The 20,772-nt window shown below is 35.2% G+C and overlaps 1 protein-coding gene across 2 annotated transcripts in view; it reads right to left on the reverse strand.

Moving 5' to 3' along the window:
* Positions 1 to 2,693: 2,693 nt before the first annotated feature.
* Positions 2,694 to 20,772, reverse strand: part of SREK1 (splicing regulatory glutamic acid and lysine rich protein 1) — a 32,989-nt gene continuing 14,910 nt past the window's right edge. For both annotated transcript variants that reach the window (XM_059836528.1, XM_059836529.1), the window contains exons 5-12: positions 19,722 to 19,900; positions 19,003 to 19,133; positions 17,452 to 17,566; positions 14,550 to 14,669; positions 11,804 to 12,325; positions 6,640 to 6,735; positions 6,024 to 6,159; positions 2,694 to 4,960 (exon numbers count right to left, since the gene is read on the reverse strand). In XM_059836528.1, the coding sequence (XP_059692511.1) occupies positions 4,808 to 4,960; positions 6,024 to 6,159; positions 6,640 to 6,735; positions 11,804 to 12,325; positions 14,550 to 14,669; positions 17,452 to 17,566; positions 19,003 to 19,133; positions 19,722 to 19,900 (1,452 nt within the window). In that variant the 3' untranslated portion in view covers positions 2,694 to 4,807. The remainder of the gene's footprint in view (positions 4,961 to 6,023; positions 6,160 to 6,639; positions 6,736 to 11,803; positions 12,326 to 14,549; positions 14,670 to 17,451; positions 17,567 to 19,002; positions 19,134 to 19,721; positions 19,901 to 20,772) is intronic.

Raw genomic sequence — 20,772 nt, forward strand, 5'->3', positions numbered from 1 at the left:
GTCTTGTCATGACAAAAAAAAAAAAAATTTGCCCTCTTGGATAGTAAGAGATCACATGTTCAGAAAACAAGCTTAAGTTGGTATAGCTTTTCAACTGTAGTATTTAAACAACAAAGAACTGAAGTGTTAACAGCCGCATCTCCTCAAATTAGAGGGAAAGTATCTGCCTCCATATATTGAGCAGTTTATTAAGCTGTATTACATTGAAGCCAATACAAAAGAAATCCTTGTGCTAACATGCTCATATCTTGCAATAGGACTTACCTACAAATGAGGCAGTCTTGAATTTAAAAGTGTGGTTCTCGTACATTAAAAAAATCCTTTTGTCCAGTGCTTTTAGTTTTCAATATAATTTTAATTACACTTTTTAACATAGAAAAATAAAGCTAAACTACAAGCTGAAAACTTCGGGTTATGTAGTAGCAAACAAAATTAAATTTCAGATTCTCTTTAGGCTCTAGCACTTAATGATATCTACATGTATTAAATTCTCCACACTTGTCTCTGGTGAGAAAACTACATCTCTCTGAACTGTCGACTGATTGACATGATTTTAGCCACTTACAGATTTCAGCATTTATGCCACTAAGTCAAATTTTCACTTTCAAAATTATAATATCAAAGGTGATATTTGATTGCTATAAAATGGAAATTACCAAGTGGCATATGGCCCAGATAATGATTCAGAATTCACATCTTTAAGATTGTTTTACCACTACAATGCTATTATCACACTAACATTTGCAATATTCAAGATTATTTTGTCCAGATTTTTTTCCCTCGAACAATACATGAGCTCTGATCTTCTTTTACTACAAATGTGACACAGAGATGCTTCCGACCTAGAAGCAGACAATATACATATGATTATGGCATTACTGTTTGCAACGGTCATACTCATCAATGAAAAATAACTAACCTAGGACTGGCAACACACATACAATAATTTATAACATACATAGCAGGACTTACTTATTAGCTCATCCTTAGAACAACAAAAAAATCACTTACTTCCCTAAACTAGTAACTATTACAAGATAGCAGTACAAGCTAAGGGCAAAAGACAGAAGCTACTATGTAACAGATCTGAAGCATTTCAACATAATTTCAGGTTATTGCCTTATATGTAACAGGGCCAGTGAACACCAGCATGCAACGCAAAGCATGCTACAGACTATGAATTTAACTTCATTCTAGCAGCATAAATGGCACTGAAGTGTCCACAGCTCATTTCAGAATCCAAGCTGTGCATAGGCTGCTGTCAGCCTGCTAATATAAGGCTAGTTCAGATGTATCTATCTGAAATTGCCATAAAAAAAAATTAGCAGGTGATTACCTAATAGTCAAAACCCACATCACACTCATTTATCAAGTATTCTTCAGGTATTTCTAACCAAGTGTTTTTATAATCCTTAAATCCCCAATTTCAACATATGAAAACTAAGAATTCTTTACATACCATACTACTAATTGGAGTTTGCAAACAAAATTCTATGCCTCACACCTGTGTAAATCCATTGACTTTGAAATCATCTAAGCCACAGCCACCTCTATTTTGAGCTTGACAACCTGTTTGATCCACCAAATTCTCTTCCACCACCTTCTTTTTTCAGAACGCAATCCAGAACCCTCTTGGGAAATAGCTATGGGCACTAATGGATACTTATGCTTATGTGCTTTATGTGATCTTAGCCAAATGGAAACGTATAATTACTCTTCTGAGCAATTTATATTTGCAAGTAAGTGCTGATTCAGATTAAACTACATGTAAAACAATACAGCTATCATGAACCACACTTCCCAAAACCTCTACCCAAGTTAATCCCATTTACAAAGTGCAAAAACAGCAGTTCAGCACACAAGCTTGTTAATGATGGATGATGCAATGGACTTCCCATGGAAGATGGACATGTTCAGTGGATGATACACTCAGTCCTGTAGGAGCAGGCTGGAACTTTATTACTCTGCTATGTTACCAATTTGTGAGCTACCTTCTGCAGAGATAAGCATTTTATAGACTAATAGTTCTCCCGGGGTGGCTTTTTAGGAACACCTGGTAAGATGGACAGATCATAACTACCTCAGAGATCTGCATAGTATTTACAAAAAAAGTCCAGAAGATAAAAAGTATCTTGCAAAGTATTTACAAGAAAATATTACTTGAGGAGGGGAAGAAATCTGTGTTTTGTGGCTGTTTGCATTGGTTGGTTTTTTTTTTCCTTAACAAAAAACCAACCAACAAAACCAACTGAACAAAAACCCTAAAAACCCCAAGACATTCTTTCTAAGGCAACTATAATTAACATACAACATAATAAAGTGCTGCATATAGCCTCACACAGGTGATAAGATACTTAGTAAGTTAAGGCTGCCATCCATAACTATTAACTTCCAAAGGCACATTTCTCAGCTAAGCGTATACAATCCTTTACATATTTTATAACTGATACAACATCATACAATTATGCTATTTCAGGAAAACAAAACTCAAGAAACCAAACTAATACCAGCTAAAACATGATACACTGAAAGAATTCTAGTTCTTCCCAACAGAGAAATTTAGCTTTTCAAAGAAAACATATATAATATGTATATGTTTTCACTAATATCCACATTTAAAATGAAAGAAGCTGTATGAGTAAATCCAGATAGTCTAAAAATATTTCTTTAATAAGTATGTACCAGCAGAAACATCCCTCTAAAATACTTACTTTATTAGTGAAATGGTACCAAAGATAACAAGTATACAAACAATCTCTTTGCGCTATGCTACTTACACATCATAAATAAGACAGCTGTTGTTGCAAGACACAATCTTTCACAGTCTTCCTGTAAGCATACAATTTTTTATTCTTTTATCAGAATTAGCTGTTTACCAGCCAACAGCATGTGGCTTAAACATCACAAAAATGGCTGTTCTATACTTTACATGGTAAAGCATTTTCTGTTGTCTTAAATGTACACAGTGGCAAGAACATTAAATCTTATAGAAAATGAGTGATTAAGCAGCTTCACAATCAAATTGGATTCCATTACCTAAGGAGCTGGGCAAAGTTTTCATTCCCATAATACGCTTCCCTTCCACTGAAAAAACTATGCAGAGGAAAAGTAAAACAAGTAGAAAGCAAATAGCCAATACACTTAGCTTTTTATTTTAACTGAAAGAAATAACACTTCCCATGAGGTAAGGCAATTAATAATTTGATTGCATTAAGTTGTAGTAAAAATAATCTATGCAATTTTCACTATAATTATGTCTTAAAAGCGTAACTTATCAGAAATCTCATATAACCGATTAAATTACTTCAAAGAACAAAAGCTATGTCTTGCCAAGACAAAACCACTTGTTTTGTGATTCTCTTCTTGCATGCCTTTTCCACAAAAAATGATAAAAGAATTTCTACTATGTAAGCCCTGTGTAAATTAGAACCTTCTTCCTCAAATTATTTATCCCCCATTTCTTTGCATGCCATTCCTTTTACATTGCCCAACAGGTATCAGAGAAAATAACAGAGAGGTAACAATTAAGGCCATCCAAATGTATATTATATGTCTTAAGAGCTTTCTTTGATGCAGGTGATCAGAGCACACTTTGTATTCAGCTACTACTTTTGTACAGTGGTGGTCCCCAAATTACATCTTCTCTTATTTATAAATCTCTTCTAAGAATAAAAAATAAAAGTAAAATGGAGCTTCACTATTTTAACAAGTGAATCAAACAACCATTCTGGCAAGTCACTTGCATTTTTGTCTACAGTATGGTGGTGGCAAAGTAGCAAGAGAGATCATATAAGATTTAGCTAAAAATGTGTAACAGCACATATACATTTCTAGAAAATACCACATTTTAAGAAGGCACTAAAGCTTCTGCTTGTGCTCCCATATTGTTTTAACAAAAAGGAAAACTTTATTTTCTTAATGGCACCTGTACTATTTTCAGCTGAACAGACATACTGCAGTACATTGCAAAACAAAGCTGTAAGTTCTGGTATCATCACATAGATGTGCTCACTTCTCTACGGACAAAGAAAACAACAAAACAAAACAGCCCCAAAATAACCCTGTAAGCTAACCTAATGTCTATAACATGGCAATGTTCTTTCTAGGAACAGAAAAAGCTCATGCATTGTTCAAATACCTTAAAAGAAATATTAATTTCAGGGATATTAGTAAGAAATTATTTTAAATAATAAACCCTAAGAATCTCAAGCAGTGAGCAAATGAAAAACATACTAATCTGAGTATTTAACATAAGAACAGTAAAACCATGTTTATGCTTAAACCCCCTTTCCCTACAGTTGTCATTTACAAGGAAAGGAAGTATGTATATTTATGCACCATTTTCAAGCACATCAAACAGCACACATTAAAGTTTTTGTGGATTTTTTTAACCTACAGGGCAAAACAATACAAAAATCATCAACAAGCAGTATTTTAAACAACCTTCAATGCATATCTTCAGCTTTTTTGGGGAAGTACAGGTTTACATCTTTCAGTTTCTAGTTATTTGTAACAGCTTATAGCAAAACTTAACATAAATCATTTTACAAGTACAGCCATCATGGAAATGCATGGATTTTTCAGAGATGAATAGTTCTGATGGCATCTGCCTTTTCACGGTATTAACTACGGGTCTGTGCTTTCTTGCTTTACAGCAAGAAGACCACAAAGCTATCACATGAACTGGAGGAGCTACGAGTACTATCAACACGTTCAGGTTGATTGCTTTGACATTTTCTTTCTCATTCTGGGAAATAAAATGCTTTGGATTTCATTCCTTAGTTGAATTAGAAGTCCATTCTTTGTTTTAAACCTCTTCCATTTTAATTGAGAGATTTTCCTCGTTTGGTTGACAATTCCCGTTCTGTTGTAGCTTGACTTCATCTGTCCTTTGTGTATCTCTATTGTCTACTTCTTTGTCAGTTTCTGAATTCTGATCTTCTTTATTGTTATCTTTGTCCTACCAAAGATAAAATTGACAACAAAATAATATTCTTAGCATTATAGGCTATGACTTCCAACCAACTCTCATTAGTTTTATTGTTTCAATTTTTACGTGTGTATCTTGTGTCTGCAAATTTTAAAATAGAGGTGTGAGCTTCTTTGCCTCCCCCCTTTTTTTTTAAAATACACTTTCTTTTCAGATGGCTGAAGTTTGGCACTTGTAACAACCCGTCACCCAAGAAATTATGTCAGAATGATCTGTCTTTATTAACTAAAATAAACTCATATATAAGGTTATAGAACAAGCAGCAACATGGAACGTATGACAAGCAGCTCCAGAAATTAAGATTTCACTAACATTTTTTAAATAGAACAGGAATAAATTTTTTCTTTCTCATTTCTTTGTCAGGTATCTGATGCATTTTTAGAGTTCTTGGGTAAGATACTTTCTCAAGCATTTGAACAGTCACCTAAACCAGCTGTTTTGTAACAGCTGAGTAATTCTGAGCACAACTAACTACTCTTTAAAGGCGTGCTGCTATTCAAATTCTAAGAGTAAAAAATTTGAAGATATTTCTTTTCTTAATTGCAGTACTTTCTGTTTTGCAGGGGAAAATCCTATACCACTCTTTCACAACTCTTCTACTTTACTCCTACAGAATCCCATGTACCAATTCAATGAGAGTTTGAACAGTATAGTGAGAGTTTATTTTAAAAGTAATTTTTTCAGTTTCACAGTCAAGGTACCCCTGAATACTGCTTGTTAGGCAACAGTCTGCCTGCTCCTAAAAGTAGGAAGCTAGGCAAGTCCTAACATAGGGCACCCAACGTAAAAGAGAAACAAGGTGTTTCTGTAACCTAAGCAGACAAACTCCTACAGGTCAAATGAAGATCAGATATGTAGGCTTAAACTGGCCTAGTAACCCCAGCTAGCAAATACTGAACTTAAGCAGCACTAATTTGGTAAGGAACAGAAGAAATAGAAGAGAGGAGTAAAACAAAGAAAAAGCAGAGAGAGAATTTCAGTAATGGCTTCACTACCACTTCATTCTGCTGATCACTTGGTCACACAAACTTACCTTCAAAGTAGTGGTGCTTTTGTCAGATTTCTCCTTTCCCTCTTTTTCTTTACTACTTTTTTTCTTGGAAGTGGAGCGTTCTCTTTCTCTTCTTTCATTATTTGTATCTCTTTCTCTTTTTTTTTCTTTCTTGTTTCTGTTTTATAAATTTTTTATTCAAATTAAAATTTGATCCAATTACAACAAACTTCATACCATTTGACTGCAAACTAAACACCAAGCATGGACTTTCAAAAAACCTCCCAAAATTTAACCAAAAATCCCTTTGCAAAGACAATGGCATTTTTCTGGCTGAAGAGAGCAAAACAGTTCATATGACCACCACACACTGTATTTGCAAAAAAAAAAAAAAAAAAATTATTCTGTATCAGATGAAGGGATTTCCTTGATTTGAAGAAATTTGCAATGCTGATTGATTTGAAACTATGCCATTGAAAGAACACCAGAGCTCAAACCGGTTTAAGTTTTGAGTTAGTTTTAAATTAAAATTGAATCATACTAACCAACTGAAATAATCTGAAATAATTTTTTAGTGCAAAGGCCGTAAAACAGCGAAATTACTATAAATTCTTCCTTCTTTACTAATCATTACCTTCTGTATTTACATCAAACTGACCTTCTTGGAGAGGGAGTTCGTGAAGACTTTCTTTTTGCTGTTTTTGATGTTTTAGGAGATTTGGAGGGACTTCTGCTCTTCCTTTTACGCCTTTCTCTATGGGACCAAGAAATTCAGTATCATCAAACCCCAAAAATAATAAACTCAAAGGAGATAGAAAGCTCTTACAATGATCTAAACATAGCCAATGAAAGTAAAAGTCCATATTATCAACAAAATACGAACTGTACAAACTAAAAAAAAAAAAATCTGTATGTTTCAGTTTAGTGGTAAAGGCAAGGTCAATGTAGGAAAAAAAAGATGTGCCCTTTCAAAATATTTTTTAAATCCTTATATGCTTGATAACAATGAAAACACACTCAATTCAGTAATATTGTATCAGTTAAGAGTTTCTTCAGTCAGGAAAGTAACTCAATTGAATGAGAGCCATTAAGACAAAAGGTGTAACTTGAGTAACATGAATTTCAAATTAACATTACAACCTGAAGATCACTGCAACTTCAGTTTAACCTGACTGAAATTTAATTCCTAAATGTATGAGCTAGAATTGGTTGGTTTACAAGAAAATAGTATAAAATTAAGCCCAAGCTGCTGTCAAAGTCAGAATAAAAAAAAATCTATTGTTTCTCTAGTGCTCTTTGCTTAGCAAACAGAATGTCATCATTCTGTAACACATGGAAGAGCCTGAAGTGTTTTACGAAGTAACTGTTATACATAGCTAAATGGGGTTTCTGAAGTTGCTATTATGGAGTCTGATCTTGAATACAACAAAACATGAAATAACTGGTCATTTATACTGAGGGACATGTTAAATTAAAGCAAAAACTGAGTCAGTACAGCTTCATTTAACATAAATGCAGAAGCCATCTGTCAAATAACACTACTTTTTTCCTGTCAACTCTTTGTAAAGCAGGATAAGCAGATTGGAAGAACAACTGAAGAAAAAGAGTGAAGTTTAAAACTTCTAGATACAGCACAAAAGCTACATTTATTTTTACACAAAACAGCATTTGCAATTTGTGAATATTTAAATCATCAATATTTAGAAAAGCGAAGAAATCAACACTTATTAGACAAGTAACAAAAGGACAGTTAAATTACAGTCAGTATCACTATATGAATTGGTACTCTGACCTATCAGAGTACCAATCCATACAGGAATACTCCACATACCATCTACTGTGACTGTCCTGATTTCGGCCAGGATAGTGTTCTTTCTAGTAACTGGAACAGTGCTGTGTTTTGGATTCAGTATGAGAATGATGCTGATAATACACTGATGTTTTAGTTGTTACTTATCCTAAAATAAAGGACATTTGTTTCCCATGCAGGTACGTAAGACACTGCAAGGGAGTACGGCCGGGAGAGCTGACCCAACTGGCCAAAAGTCAGTGAGGGGTGAGAGACTGTGTAGTGCATCACTTGCTTCTCTTCGGCTTTATCCCTCTCTGGCCTTTCCCTTACAATTATTACTATAATTGTTTTATTTTGTTTCAATTACTAATGTGTTCTTTCCTCAACTCTCAAAACAGAGCCTGGCAGAGCATGATGAGGTTGAACAAGGAAGGGATTGGTGAGGAAACAAAAGAAGTTCAAAAAGAACTGTCATGGTTTAACCCCAGATGACAACTAAATCCTGAGTGGCATTTGCTCATTCTCTGCCTTCTACCCCCTTTGCCCATCAAACTCCATCGCCCCAACCAACCAGGGGATGAGAATAAGCAGGAAAAACGGAAAACTCCAGCACTGTACCAGCTGCTAGTAAGAAATTTAACTCTCTTTCAATCAAAACCAATACAGTGACCTCCTGAAGCTACACAGGACAAGATTTCAAAAGTATTTTGTTCAGCAAGCTTTTAATTTATCTTTAATAAACTAAAAATATAAAATAACCTCAAATTTGTGTAGTAAATACCAGTCACTAATCAGCTGTTAACATGCATTTTGAACATCTCCACATTGATCATCACCTTTATTTAATTGAGGATACTGGAAACTGATTTTTCTCTCTCAGTGCTGTCACTTCAGCTACCCTGAATACATTCTCACTTTATTTTACTTTCCAGCATATGTACCTGCAAATCAAGTACTTCAGCAATTGTGTTAAAACTAGAAACTGCTTATTCACTAAATTTTATTTTCAGTTTCTGCTTTTCTTATTTAAAGTTGAAGAATCATAACCACGTCTCACTGCATCTGCTACCATCTCCATTACATTTGTATACAAAAAGATTTTTGTGCACCCATTTCATTAATGTCTTACAAAATACTAACAGCAAAATTTAAGAAAAACAAGTTCTGAATACTTTGATAGTGATCTCATGTCTCTGAATTATACATGGAAATAACATTCTGCATGTCATCTGATGCTACTGGCTCTGCAAGCCTGTAAGATAGTTCCTTTTCCAACTGATTTCACTTCCCCTGGTTTGTTTCTTTTTTTCAGCCAGCAATCACAAATAACCATCTTATTTCCCGTACCTGCGAGCAAAGCAAGTCAGCAAAGCAAGGTCAGCTGCCATCTAGTTCTTAGAAGGTTCTGTATGTCCTATTTCACCTTCACCTCTTCTCCAAAAAGATGACTATTTGCCCAATATTTTACGTTTACACTTATTTTCACATTTTACATGATCAGCAGTCAACTGCTGTACTGAAATACCTATCTGTTGAATGATCTTCACTGAAAAGGTCTGCAACCATTTCAACTATGCAATGTCCATCACCAAAGAAAGACCCCTAATCTAACCCAACCTACTGAGAATTGCTTTTCAGAGAGCAATGACATTACTGAGGTTGGAAGAACCCTCTGAAGATCACTTAGTCCAAACTATCCCTTCCCCACCTTACAAGAGGTCAATCAGAGTATATTATTCAGGGCCATATCCAGTCAGATTTTTGGCTGGAACAGACAATCCTTTGAGGTAACTGGTTACAGTCTGCCAAGCAAAACCATAATTTCAACACTAGGAAAAAAAACCCTTTATTTCCCATAGCTCAAAATGTGCCTGTCACCTCTTAATTGTCACAGGCCTCCGCTGGCTGTCTTCTTCATGCTCTTATCAGATATTCATACATATTGGTAATATGCTCCTCAGCTTTCTCTTTTCCAGGCTAAACAATCCCAGACTCCTCAGTATTCCCTTGTATGAAGGAAGCTCCAAGTCCTTTATCAGTTTCACGGCCCTTCACTGGACTCACTCCACTACATCTGCATGTCTATTGTAATGGGAAGCCCAGAACAGGATTCTAGATGTGTCCGCACTAGAAGAGGGAAAGAATTACCTCTCTTGACCTACTCACAACATTGGTGGCTTCCTTGGCTAGAAGGACCTGGCAGTCAGCAAGTCCCCATGCTATATTGGTGCAATGGCATTATTCCTGCCCAGGTGTACGACTTGTCCTTTCTCTTTGCCCAAGTCCATGTGATGACTATTAGTCCATTTCTCCCATCTGCTAGGGTTTCTCTAATGGCACATCAGCCTCCCCCCACAGCTGGTTCTCTGTTGTTTGCAAAGCTACAGAGGATACACTGTCCCACTGTCTAAGCCCCTGAAAACATTTCACCAGTACTGGCCTCTTCACTGACGATCTAAGGATAGTTGTATCTGAAAAAAAATTGTAAATACATAATAAAAAGTGTCCAGCTTCAAAAGAACACTACTCTTGTTTATAATATCTGTATTATATCAAAGTACAGTTTTGTACTTTGATTTCACTAGAAGAAATGCACTGATTTTCACAAGAATTCCTTGCTCAAGTATATGACAATGGAGCCTTCCCACAGTGCTTTCTTAACTAGTAAAATCCCTAAGGGGGAGCAAAATTATTGCAATATAGAATATGAGTTTTTGTTAACACCCATCTAATTACACCGGCTATTTGGCACTAGAAGCCTGGGTTTCCACCAAGGCTCCCACATTTCAAAATCCGTATCAATAACATACATATTGTGAAACCCTTCCATATTTTTATGCATTTATCCAATTCAAAACTCTAAGGCCTATGGACTGAAAAAAAATGGTTTCAAAGCTGAGAGAAGTATCTCTATGTGAGTCTTCCACTCATTTAAACAGGAAGCTGCATATGCTTAATGAAGAAACAACATTTTGCCCATAAACCTCATAACACAAGCACAATATTCAGAAACCATTACACCCTTTTCTTGCTTTCTATGAACCCTGAACTGATGAATTTGGAGGACTAGAGGAGTTCTGCTTTTGTCTAGTAAAACGATTACAATAGGTAGAACTTGTCCAATTTGTTCAGCATTTCATTATCTCAAGGTTACAGATATAATTTGGTTTTTAAATTTGATTCAATACTACTGAACTCCCTAATTCCTGGTTTAACAGTAAGGACCTTAGCCACCAATGCTTCTAAACTCAACTTAGCTGCAATGCTTTTAGAATATGCATGAGCTTGCTTACAGAAATTGTTTATAATCTCACAGCCTCTTTCTGCTGCAACAAATTTATCCTGGATCCAATTTATCGAAGACTTCCCGCGAGTTAAGCTCCCCTCAGAGCCAAAACTAACGGCCACATTAACTTTGTTTTCCTGCTTACTGTCAGCGGAGTAAAGGAATGTTACTTTTAACTTCCACATGGCCATAAGATAAACAATGTATCTGTCCCTTCCAATTAAGATACATTCACCTCTTGAAAGGCTAGCCAAGCCAACTTACACACTTGCTTCCTGCAGTTCATCCATCCAGCCAAAGAGAGGCAAGAATTAGAAAACTGTTTGCAAGATCAACTGACCAAAATGCTGCAGTATATAAGTAATGAAAGAACTATGTAACAGTGACTCAAACTTTCATCAGGGCAAAGATAATGCGTGTCATGTTGGTCAGAACTTTTGGCTGTCTAAAACATAAAAGAATCATCACATTACTGTCCTTCAAGCTTTATACAATATGGTTATGTGAAAGTCAAGCACCAGCAGCCCAACAAGAAACTTTGTTATATCAGGCACCATATAGAGCTGTTTATAACAGACGTTACTTTAAAGGAAAATCTACAAAACAGAAATAATACATATTTATTTAGTAAGAGCTATGGTGACATCAATATATAAAAATCAGAATGGTGTCTCACTGATCTGACAAGTAAAAAAAAAAAAAAACAACCCCAAAAAAATCAAGCATGAAAAACTCTAAACAAACCTGCTGGAGCTACGAGATCTTCTTGAAGAGCTATAACTTCTTGGGGGTGTTCTGGATCTCTTATCTTTCTTCTTTTTATCATCTCTCTCTTTTTCTCGCTCCTTCTCCTTATCCCCATCTTTTTCCTTTTCTTTGTCTCTGTCCTTTTCTTTGTCCCCTCCTTTGTCCTTATCTCCCTCCTTGTCCTTAATCTTCTCTCTGTCCTTCTCTCCTTCTTTCTCAGTATCTTCTTTTTCTTTGTTATGATCTACCTCTTCCTTGTCTTTTTCCTTATCTTTATCTTTTTCCTTTTCCTTGTCCCTATCTTTATCCTTGTCCCTGTCTTTGTCTCGAGCTCTCTCTTTATCTTTGCTTCGCTCTTTATCTCTCTCCTTGTCCTTCTCCCTATTTCTCTCTTTATCTCGCTCTCTTTCCCTATCTTTGTCTCGATCCCTATCCTTCTCCTTGTCTCGGTCTCTGTCTTTCTCTTTTTCTTTGGCCTTTTCTTTTTCTTTGATCTTTTCTTTGTCTCTTTTCTTGTCCCTGTGAAAAGCCAAACACAAACCCATTAATTCATCTTTGAACTTTCCAATTAAAATTATAACTAACTTTTTAATATACATCAAGATAAAGTGCACATTTCTGTTGAAAAATAGTAATTCTTCAATATTTTAATTTTTCACCCCTGTTCACAATAAGGGAAAGCTATTTATAGCTAGAAAATAAACAGCTATATACAGCTAGGAAAAATTTGGAAATGAAACTGGAGGAGGGGATGGCAAAACCATTCCAAGTGATGCTACTATGTTTGGAGAGAATGTGTCTGTTCACAGTTATGTAACTATACATACATAAATTTTATATATTTTTTTGGAGTGAGACAAACTCTACGATCTGTAAATCCACTCTTTACTAAAAATGTATCCACATAAAATGGCCTTCAGATTAATCGCTGCCAAGTGAATAATGACAGCCTACTGACAGAAGTCTTCATATTCTACAGTTTTCTCTCACACAGATATCCTTTAACTGCTTGGCAGTCCAACACCACTTAATACATAGAAATAAAAAGATAACATGGACAAAATATCACTGGATTCACTTACAAGGCAAATATAAGATCAAAACTTAAGACAATTCAACCATTTGTAATGTCACTAAGAATTTGAGAACTACTGAAAAATGCTAATACAGTAAAAAGAGAAGAAAGGAAAATAGCTTCTTTGGGACAGAAGTATGATAGATGTTCATAAAAAGAACACTGAGGAAAATTCCATCCGATGTTCAAGTATCAAGTCAAACAAAAACTAATTACTAACAACTTTGGTTGGAAAATTACATTTTAGTATAGGACTATTTGAAAATGCAAGACTCCATCTTTTCCCTCTAGTACAGAGACACATAATGAAAGAACAATTGTTCAGAGAGAGAAACAGGAGAAAGAGGTAGAGGAAAAATTGATTAGCAGGGCTTATTGTGTCAAGAAGAACCAGACTGACAGAAGTCACCTGATATTGGTATGTATTCTAGATTTTTATAGATTCTAAAAGAGACTCCTTCACAGATGAAAGGTCCTAAGCACTCAAACTTTCCTCAAACTGAAGTGCTGTTTGGCTGTATCTCATTCTCAACTGCAAATAAACAGCAGATTGTTGTATGCTCTACAGACTGACTACTTTGATTCTCATCGGGTTCTGTCAAGTACTTCATTAGGAGTCTCAGAGATGGAATGTAACGTGATAAAGATGAAACGGCACACAGTCCCCACAATACCAGCCTTACAGCCTCCCAAGAAATATCTTCTAGTTAATCTATCAGAGATTTCACTGGACTTTCCCTTTCCAGTGAGCAGATGTCTCAAGAAGCTCCAGAAAGCAGAAACAGAGAATCAAAAGGAACCACCAATAAAACCCATCCAGCTATGCAGTCTAGTTTTAGGTCCACAGATCTGCAGCTCTCTTTCCCACAAAAATTACCTCACAGAACAAGAGGCAGCTGCATAATCTAAGTACAAATCTCCCTTTAAATAAATCAGGGGAATTACAGAAATGAAACCAAGAACACACCAAGACTTCTATTCATGAAGCTATTTTCACAGGCACTTTTGGTTTGAGCTTATTCACTACTTCATCCCTAAAATATTATGCTGTGATCTTGTTAAAATGTCACAGTCTAATAATTAGATGATCAGACATAAAAACTAATAAACTAGATAAAATACACACAATAATACATCCTGAAACATATATATGCTATACAACCAACACATGCATTTGTTCCTGCTGCTATACGAGAAAAGTCAAAGATGAAAATAAAAGATTATACACAAGAACTTTATACACACTCTCACAATACAGGATCAAAGTCAGTCTGAATTCAACCTTCTCAATGGATACATATCAAACAAGTACTATCCATTTCTAGTGGGTTCACAAGCTATACAGGATATTCCTTAACTATTGGTTGTAGTCTGACAAAATTACTCTCTTCAGTCAGCTTCTATGTTAGTACCAATGTAGATGAGACTATCAAAGCTCAAGTGTCTCAGCATGATGACTTAACCCCTGGAGGCACCCTACAGACTACAAGAAAGATAGTTAACTATCCTAGCTGAGACCACTATACTCAGTATTAAAATTTATTTTCTGTCTTTTTGTCCCACAGATGAGACTCCACTCTTTATGGTAATCTAAAAAGTTGGGTTTTTTTTTTTTTTTCAAGAACTGTATTCTGTGCTAAGAGTACCATGTTGTGGAACAGAACTCACCGAGAACGAGAGCGACTTCTTGATTTCCGTCTTTCCGTAGATCTAGACCGTTTTTTCAGAGGACTTCGGGATCTGCGTCTGTCCTTGTGTCTTGAGAGAGATCTGTTGCCAGATCTACTTCTAAATGAAGAATACCAGAAGAATATTATTTTAATATGGAATATTTTAATATGGAAAAATTAATTAAACCAACTAAACGACAGTACACATGTGTTGTGGCACCACAATTATCTGACACCTTCATTAATGGCACCTTCATAACATAGTGTCTGCAAATGTTTTTGCAAACATGGATACTTTATGCTTCACCATATGTAACATGCTCTACTTTCAAACCATTTAAGTTATACAAGTGTTTCATAATAATCTCCATAAATCCCGAAAACAGAAGTTACTATAATTTACAACAGTTGTCTTGACAAAATGACACTGCATAAAATCTGATTGGCAATTTCTAGCAGACTGTAATAATAATAGGTTACACTTCATTTCCTTTCCAGGCCCACGCACTTATTGAAATCTTAGTCATCAAAGAAAGAGGACTTTAGCTGCAACAAATCTTTTTGCTCTGTTCTCCATCTTTATAATTTAAATTCATAAAGTCAAGTTACCTTTCCAGATAAAAGGATCTGTCAGCATGGACTTCAGTTGTAATTAAAGTGCAGATACTCTGATTTTTAAAAAAAGTCTTATCCAGATTTGATGAACAGCACTTGAAATTTTTTTTCCAAAATACTCCCTAATTTCTGGAAGACCCTTTTCCCCAGGGAAACAAAAATAAAAAGCTGCATTTGCACGTTAAGTTTCACAAAACCACATCATTGGATACTTTGCCTCACAAGGCACCACGAAGTTTAACTTACCATAGAGAGAAATCACATATATTACAGAACAAAACCTGAAGAACTGTGAGGTACAAAACGTAACAACTGCACCTACCTTTCACATCTCAAGGCACACAGTTGAATGATGCCTCAGCATTTTAGCTGTTATATTTTTCATACATTTGTAATCCTGCAATTTCTTAGTGTATAACTCTATATAGAATGTTAGCTACGGCTCTCCCATTTTGATCAGGCAAAACAATTCCTCTCCAGGCCTGACAATCAAGGACACCTTACTTTCTCAGGCCCCGAGAAATGTAAACAAAAGTGAGTTAGGGGGAGAGCAAACTTGGGATAAATTACTTCATTACTTGAAGCTGTAATTAAAAGATTAATCCCCAATATGCAAATGAACCAAACTTACAAAAGTGTGAAAACCTGTGACCTGCTTTGGGTCCACTTTGGGTGTAGCCCCCGGGGGGGGCTTCGTCTGCCCTAAATGTATGTGGAGGCCCTTCAATAAATATAACTGCTTTTTATTCCCTTAAGTTTGTCTGACCTCTGTATGGCATTAGTAAGACATACCAAGAATAGGGGAAGCCATTTTTTAGCTACAGCTTTGTTCTCTTTATCAGCAGAGAAATACAAATCAACTGCAAGTGCAATTTATTGCAACTGAATCAAAGCACAACTTTCAACAAATTTTATGTCACAGAGATGAAAATGATGTTATATAAAACAGTATAACAGGGAAGCAGCAAGGATAAATTATTTTTATGGATGAAGCTGCCTCAACAGATCAAACTGGCTTTTTTCAGCATGTTCTCAAAACTGGCAGTAGCAATATTAAACAATTTAACAAAACGTAGTAAAATATAATAATTATAATTTGTTTAAGGAATAGGTTTTCCACATTTAAAGAAAGAAAAGCTTATCTTCTAAAATTCCACTTGGCTTCTGCCAATACAAGAGAATACTGAAATTACTGATTGTTGAACAAATCCAGTTTGTTTTTCAGTTATGCCTTGAGTTAGGGACATAGCAGCGAAGCAAGCAATAGGGAAGTGACCAAAGTGTCCTTCTTGCATTAAAAAGGCATCTGACATTTTGAAGTCACTAGAAAACACATGCTGTGGTTTCCTGCTGTTGCAAAACTGAAGCCTGCACTTGTATCACATTTATTTGATAGTATAATTGATGATAATTCCCTCTCACCAGATTTTCTGTATTTAAAAGTATCCTAGTAGCCTTGTTTGAAGACATGAATGAAAGGATGCCTCAGAGCTGTTGCTGCAGTATGGACAACACCCACCTTTTAAAAGTGTGAGCAATCAAATACAATCCAAATTTCGATTTTTTTTTTTTTTTTTTAATCCTCAACATAGCTAAGTATCTTTAGAGAGATTTACCTAGGTTCTCAGAATATATTCCTGACATTGAAAGAATCTGGACCATTTTGGGAAGCCTTTATAATTCTCCAGAACAAGCCTGTTTCATTTACAGAAAAAAATCTTAATCTTCAAGAATGATCTAATAATTTTCTGTTTCAGAACTGAATAAATTTAGCATAGCAAACAAAACCTGAAAAATGAGAAATTGCTCCTGAAGCCTTTTCCATATGCTTTTTTAAAACATTTACAGGACAAAATTAACTCAATGCTTAGAAGTTAAGGACAAAAACCAGCCAAAAAAACAGCCTGCTCAAGTGTTACCAGTAAGTTATATGCTTCATCCACAAAATGCAGGTTTCTCTTTAAAATACAGGTCACAAAATGTCATTTGGCTACACAGCCTAATGTACAAAAACATAAAATGTACAAAACCCCACAGAACATATTACTTTACATGACACAGGAAGTGTCTTATAGAATGTTTAAACTGAAAGTAACTCAATAAATATTCAGGGTTTAGAGGAAAAGAGGATCTATTCAGAGACAAAGTTTCTGGTTATGCTGATCTTCTGGGTGCAAGTTAGTAATCTCTACAGCAATACTTGTCTAGAACTAAAAAATATCAGTAACCAGCACCTTGCAAAAAATCCAAATATGATCTTGGTCTGAAACAAAAAACATACCCACCTGTGTTTTGAGTGTGATCTTTTCCTTCTAGATCGGGATTTTGAGCTAGACCTGGATTCTGAACGAGAATGGGAACGAGATCGACCGCCTTTTCTTTCACTGCTCTTTCCAGACTCTGAGAGGAAAAAACCACTTTGCAGTGTAAGCTCAGAACATTTAAAGATCCCAGTTAACAATCTGGCACAAGTGGAATGTACCACATATATTGCAAGGGGCCTACTCTCTGCACATCTTCCTTCTTTGCAAATATCCTTCAGAAACATCCAAGAAAGTCATTGCATATACTCGTTGAGTGCAGCCATCCTGCAGCAGTACACATAAACCAGATAATTATAAACAGCTAGCTCTACTATGAATGGGATTTATGTTGCTGCCACAATGCACAAGATAATAACACTTCCTCCTTTTGCTCCATTTATTTAATATAATTACCTTCTTATTTTTTTTAGTAACTTGAGAATAACAGAGTAAATTTAGAGGGCATAATTTTGAAAACAAGCATAAAATATAAGTATTACTGTCTGTATTTTAAGATATTTCAAACACCGTACAAATACTGAAGTTTTATTTCTCACTGTTTCGTAGGAGGAAAGGAAGAACAGAACAGGCTGAAAAGTCTGACTGAAGGCCAGAAAGTCCATAGAAACCTAAACAGTGAGCTCACCACAGTTCAGAGTCTAACTGTTATTCTGTTGCTTAACAGTGATAAAGTGCTATTTTCTTTCTAAACAAAAAACTCAACAGAAAATAACTCCCCCCAAAAAACCCTCAAGACTCCACACTATCTAACTAACACAAGACAACATCTGGGTTTGTTAATAAGAAGAATGGCAAAAAGTTGCTGACGAAAAGAAGCAGAAAGTTTAGAAAGTTGAAATTTTTTTTATGCTGTGAAATCAGTTTAAGCCAGCATAAATCACCACTGGAATGTCTGTCTAACCTCTCAACACAACACCATCTTCCTCCCTAAGTTGGCATCTCAGTGTTAACAGGGAAACAATCTGGATGAAAAGAAGTCCTGTACAATACGTTAATATTTATCCCAGATTTATTCTCTGATCCCATTTGCTTTAAGGATGCATACAGACCTTAAGCATGAAAAAGAAACCAAATTCACTTGCTGCTTATATATAAGAAAAGCATAATATTACTGCTTTCAGAACCATGCTAGCTCATGCTCATCGTAAAACTATGGCACTAATGGGTGCTAAAAGACAACAAAAAAATAGAAAGAATATTCTTTTAAACATTATCAAGTGCTCTTAACTTAAAAAGTGCTATGATTAAGTATGGATTTAGTACTAAATTTGCATGTTTGAAAACATTCAGTGAACATGTATCTGAAAACAAAAGATGCTGAAATAAAAAGCTTCATTCCACTGCTTAGACGCATGAACAGAATTTCAATTATTTTGTTTTTTTCCCCAACATGTACTGACTGAATACCTCTGGATACTCTTCTCTTGTGTCTGAAAATGCTCTTGAAATGTGTACCAAGGTAAACACAGAATATGCCTGTTCAGTAATTATTAATTAACACAATATACCTACCTGGCTCAATAGCAGCAGATATAAAAGACTGGGCTTCCCTTACTCTCTTCATCACTTCTTCAAGCTCCTTGGCAGCAGCTTGTGGTGTCATTTCAGGAGGCTTCACTATTGCATTATTGGAGTGATTTATCCTAAATTAAAGAAAAATAAAAACCTTTCATTCTTTAATATTTGAACAGGGCAAATGAAAAACAAGTAAAGAAAGCATCTCAAATTTTGTATAAAATTAAAAACTTAAAAGTTTAGCAAAACACCCATCTGTTCCAAGTATCTGAAGTATCTTTTATTACTTTGAAATCTTACCACTTTTAAAGAAAGACAGCACAGTATTCTTATGTTACAGTATTTTTAGAAGTCCAGGAAATTACTTGCCTATTTCAGATCACATCTTCACATTAACACCTACTAACTATATACACATCATACCGAAAACTTAATTAGTACTATGGACTTCAAAGATTTTTTTTCACTATTAAAGCTTACACTACCTGAAGATTAATATAAACTTATTTTACTCAATGCTATATGTATTCTATTCAGAGAAATTTATGTCAAACTGTGAAACTGGAGTTGCTAAAAATGTTTTGGTTTGTTAACAACAGGTCTGCCTACTGAAGAAAATATCAGTTACAGCATTTTGCTACATAAGTCATAAATGTGTGTAAAATGATACAAAGAAATCTCTCATTCAACAGTAATATGGATAATTAATTTCTTACTTCAGTGGCCGGTCTCCAAACATAACTCCATTAAAGGCAAGAGCACGAGGTACAGAATTTTGGTCTGCAAACTCCACAAAAGCAAATCGTGTTGGTTGTGTCTCATCACCTGCCATTCGCACAAATTTGACTTCTCCAACTTGCTTAAAGAATTCAAGCAGCTGATCTGCTGTTGTAGTCTAAAAAGAGTTGAAGAGCTCGGCTAAAGTAAACGATACAATGAAAACCACTATCTAATATATTGGGTCGTATAGGACTCACAGACTTTTGGAATGATATCTCAGCATTATTACAAAGGTGACGTGAATTTGGGAATGCTACATTTTAAAGACTTAAAGATATGTATATTTTCCTCCATTAAGCTAAAGAATATTTTACAATTTTAATAGTACAGTCACAAGCCCTTACTCCTTCACCTAGGTGAAAAGAATAAAAGAAATTTACATGGGACTTTGCACTTTTTAGGCAACTAATCTGAAGTAACTGGTAAGAAATTTCCTTATACCTGTTTCCAAGCTACTAATCGTGACTTTTGATCAAATAAAGCAAAAAAAATCCAAACAATATTAAAGGATTTAGATTTATGTGGCTTTCTTCTAGCTTCCAGTTTGGTTTCTTTTATGACAATCAATAGTACTTTTACACTCGGTAGGCGTTTAAAAAGTCAAAAACTCCAAAATGTAATACATACATTGCTATCAGTCAAAAGCAAATATTTTTCAATTAATCTGATCACCTTTCAAAAAACCAAGCTGCTGATTGAAAGATATTTATGCGAATTTTGCAACTTCCAGTAGGACACATAATTCCATCTTATGGTACCTAAGCAACAACAATGTGATGTGGGGGACCGTTACCATGATCTCATGACTTCTGAGGATTGCTCATCTAACACAAGCAAACTGTACACTTAATCAAGACACAACTAGAAGTAGGTTTCTTTAACTGATCTACACTGGATTCTCTGGTATTCTGACAAAGCCTGGTCTAATCTGACCTTCAAAGTTCAAAACGTGGATAAAAAAATTTAGGGGGGTTTGTTTAAATTCAT

Source organism: Haemorhous mexicanus, chromosome Z, assembly GCF_027477595.1.
Source record: "Haemorhous mexicanus isolate bHaeMex1 chromosome Z, bHaeMex1.pri, whole genome shotgun sequence".
In the NCBI taxonomy this organism is placed as follows: domain Eukaryota; kingdom Metazoa; phylum Chordata; class Aves; order Passeriformes; family Fringillidae; genus Haemorhous; species Haemorhous mexicanus.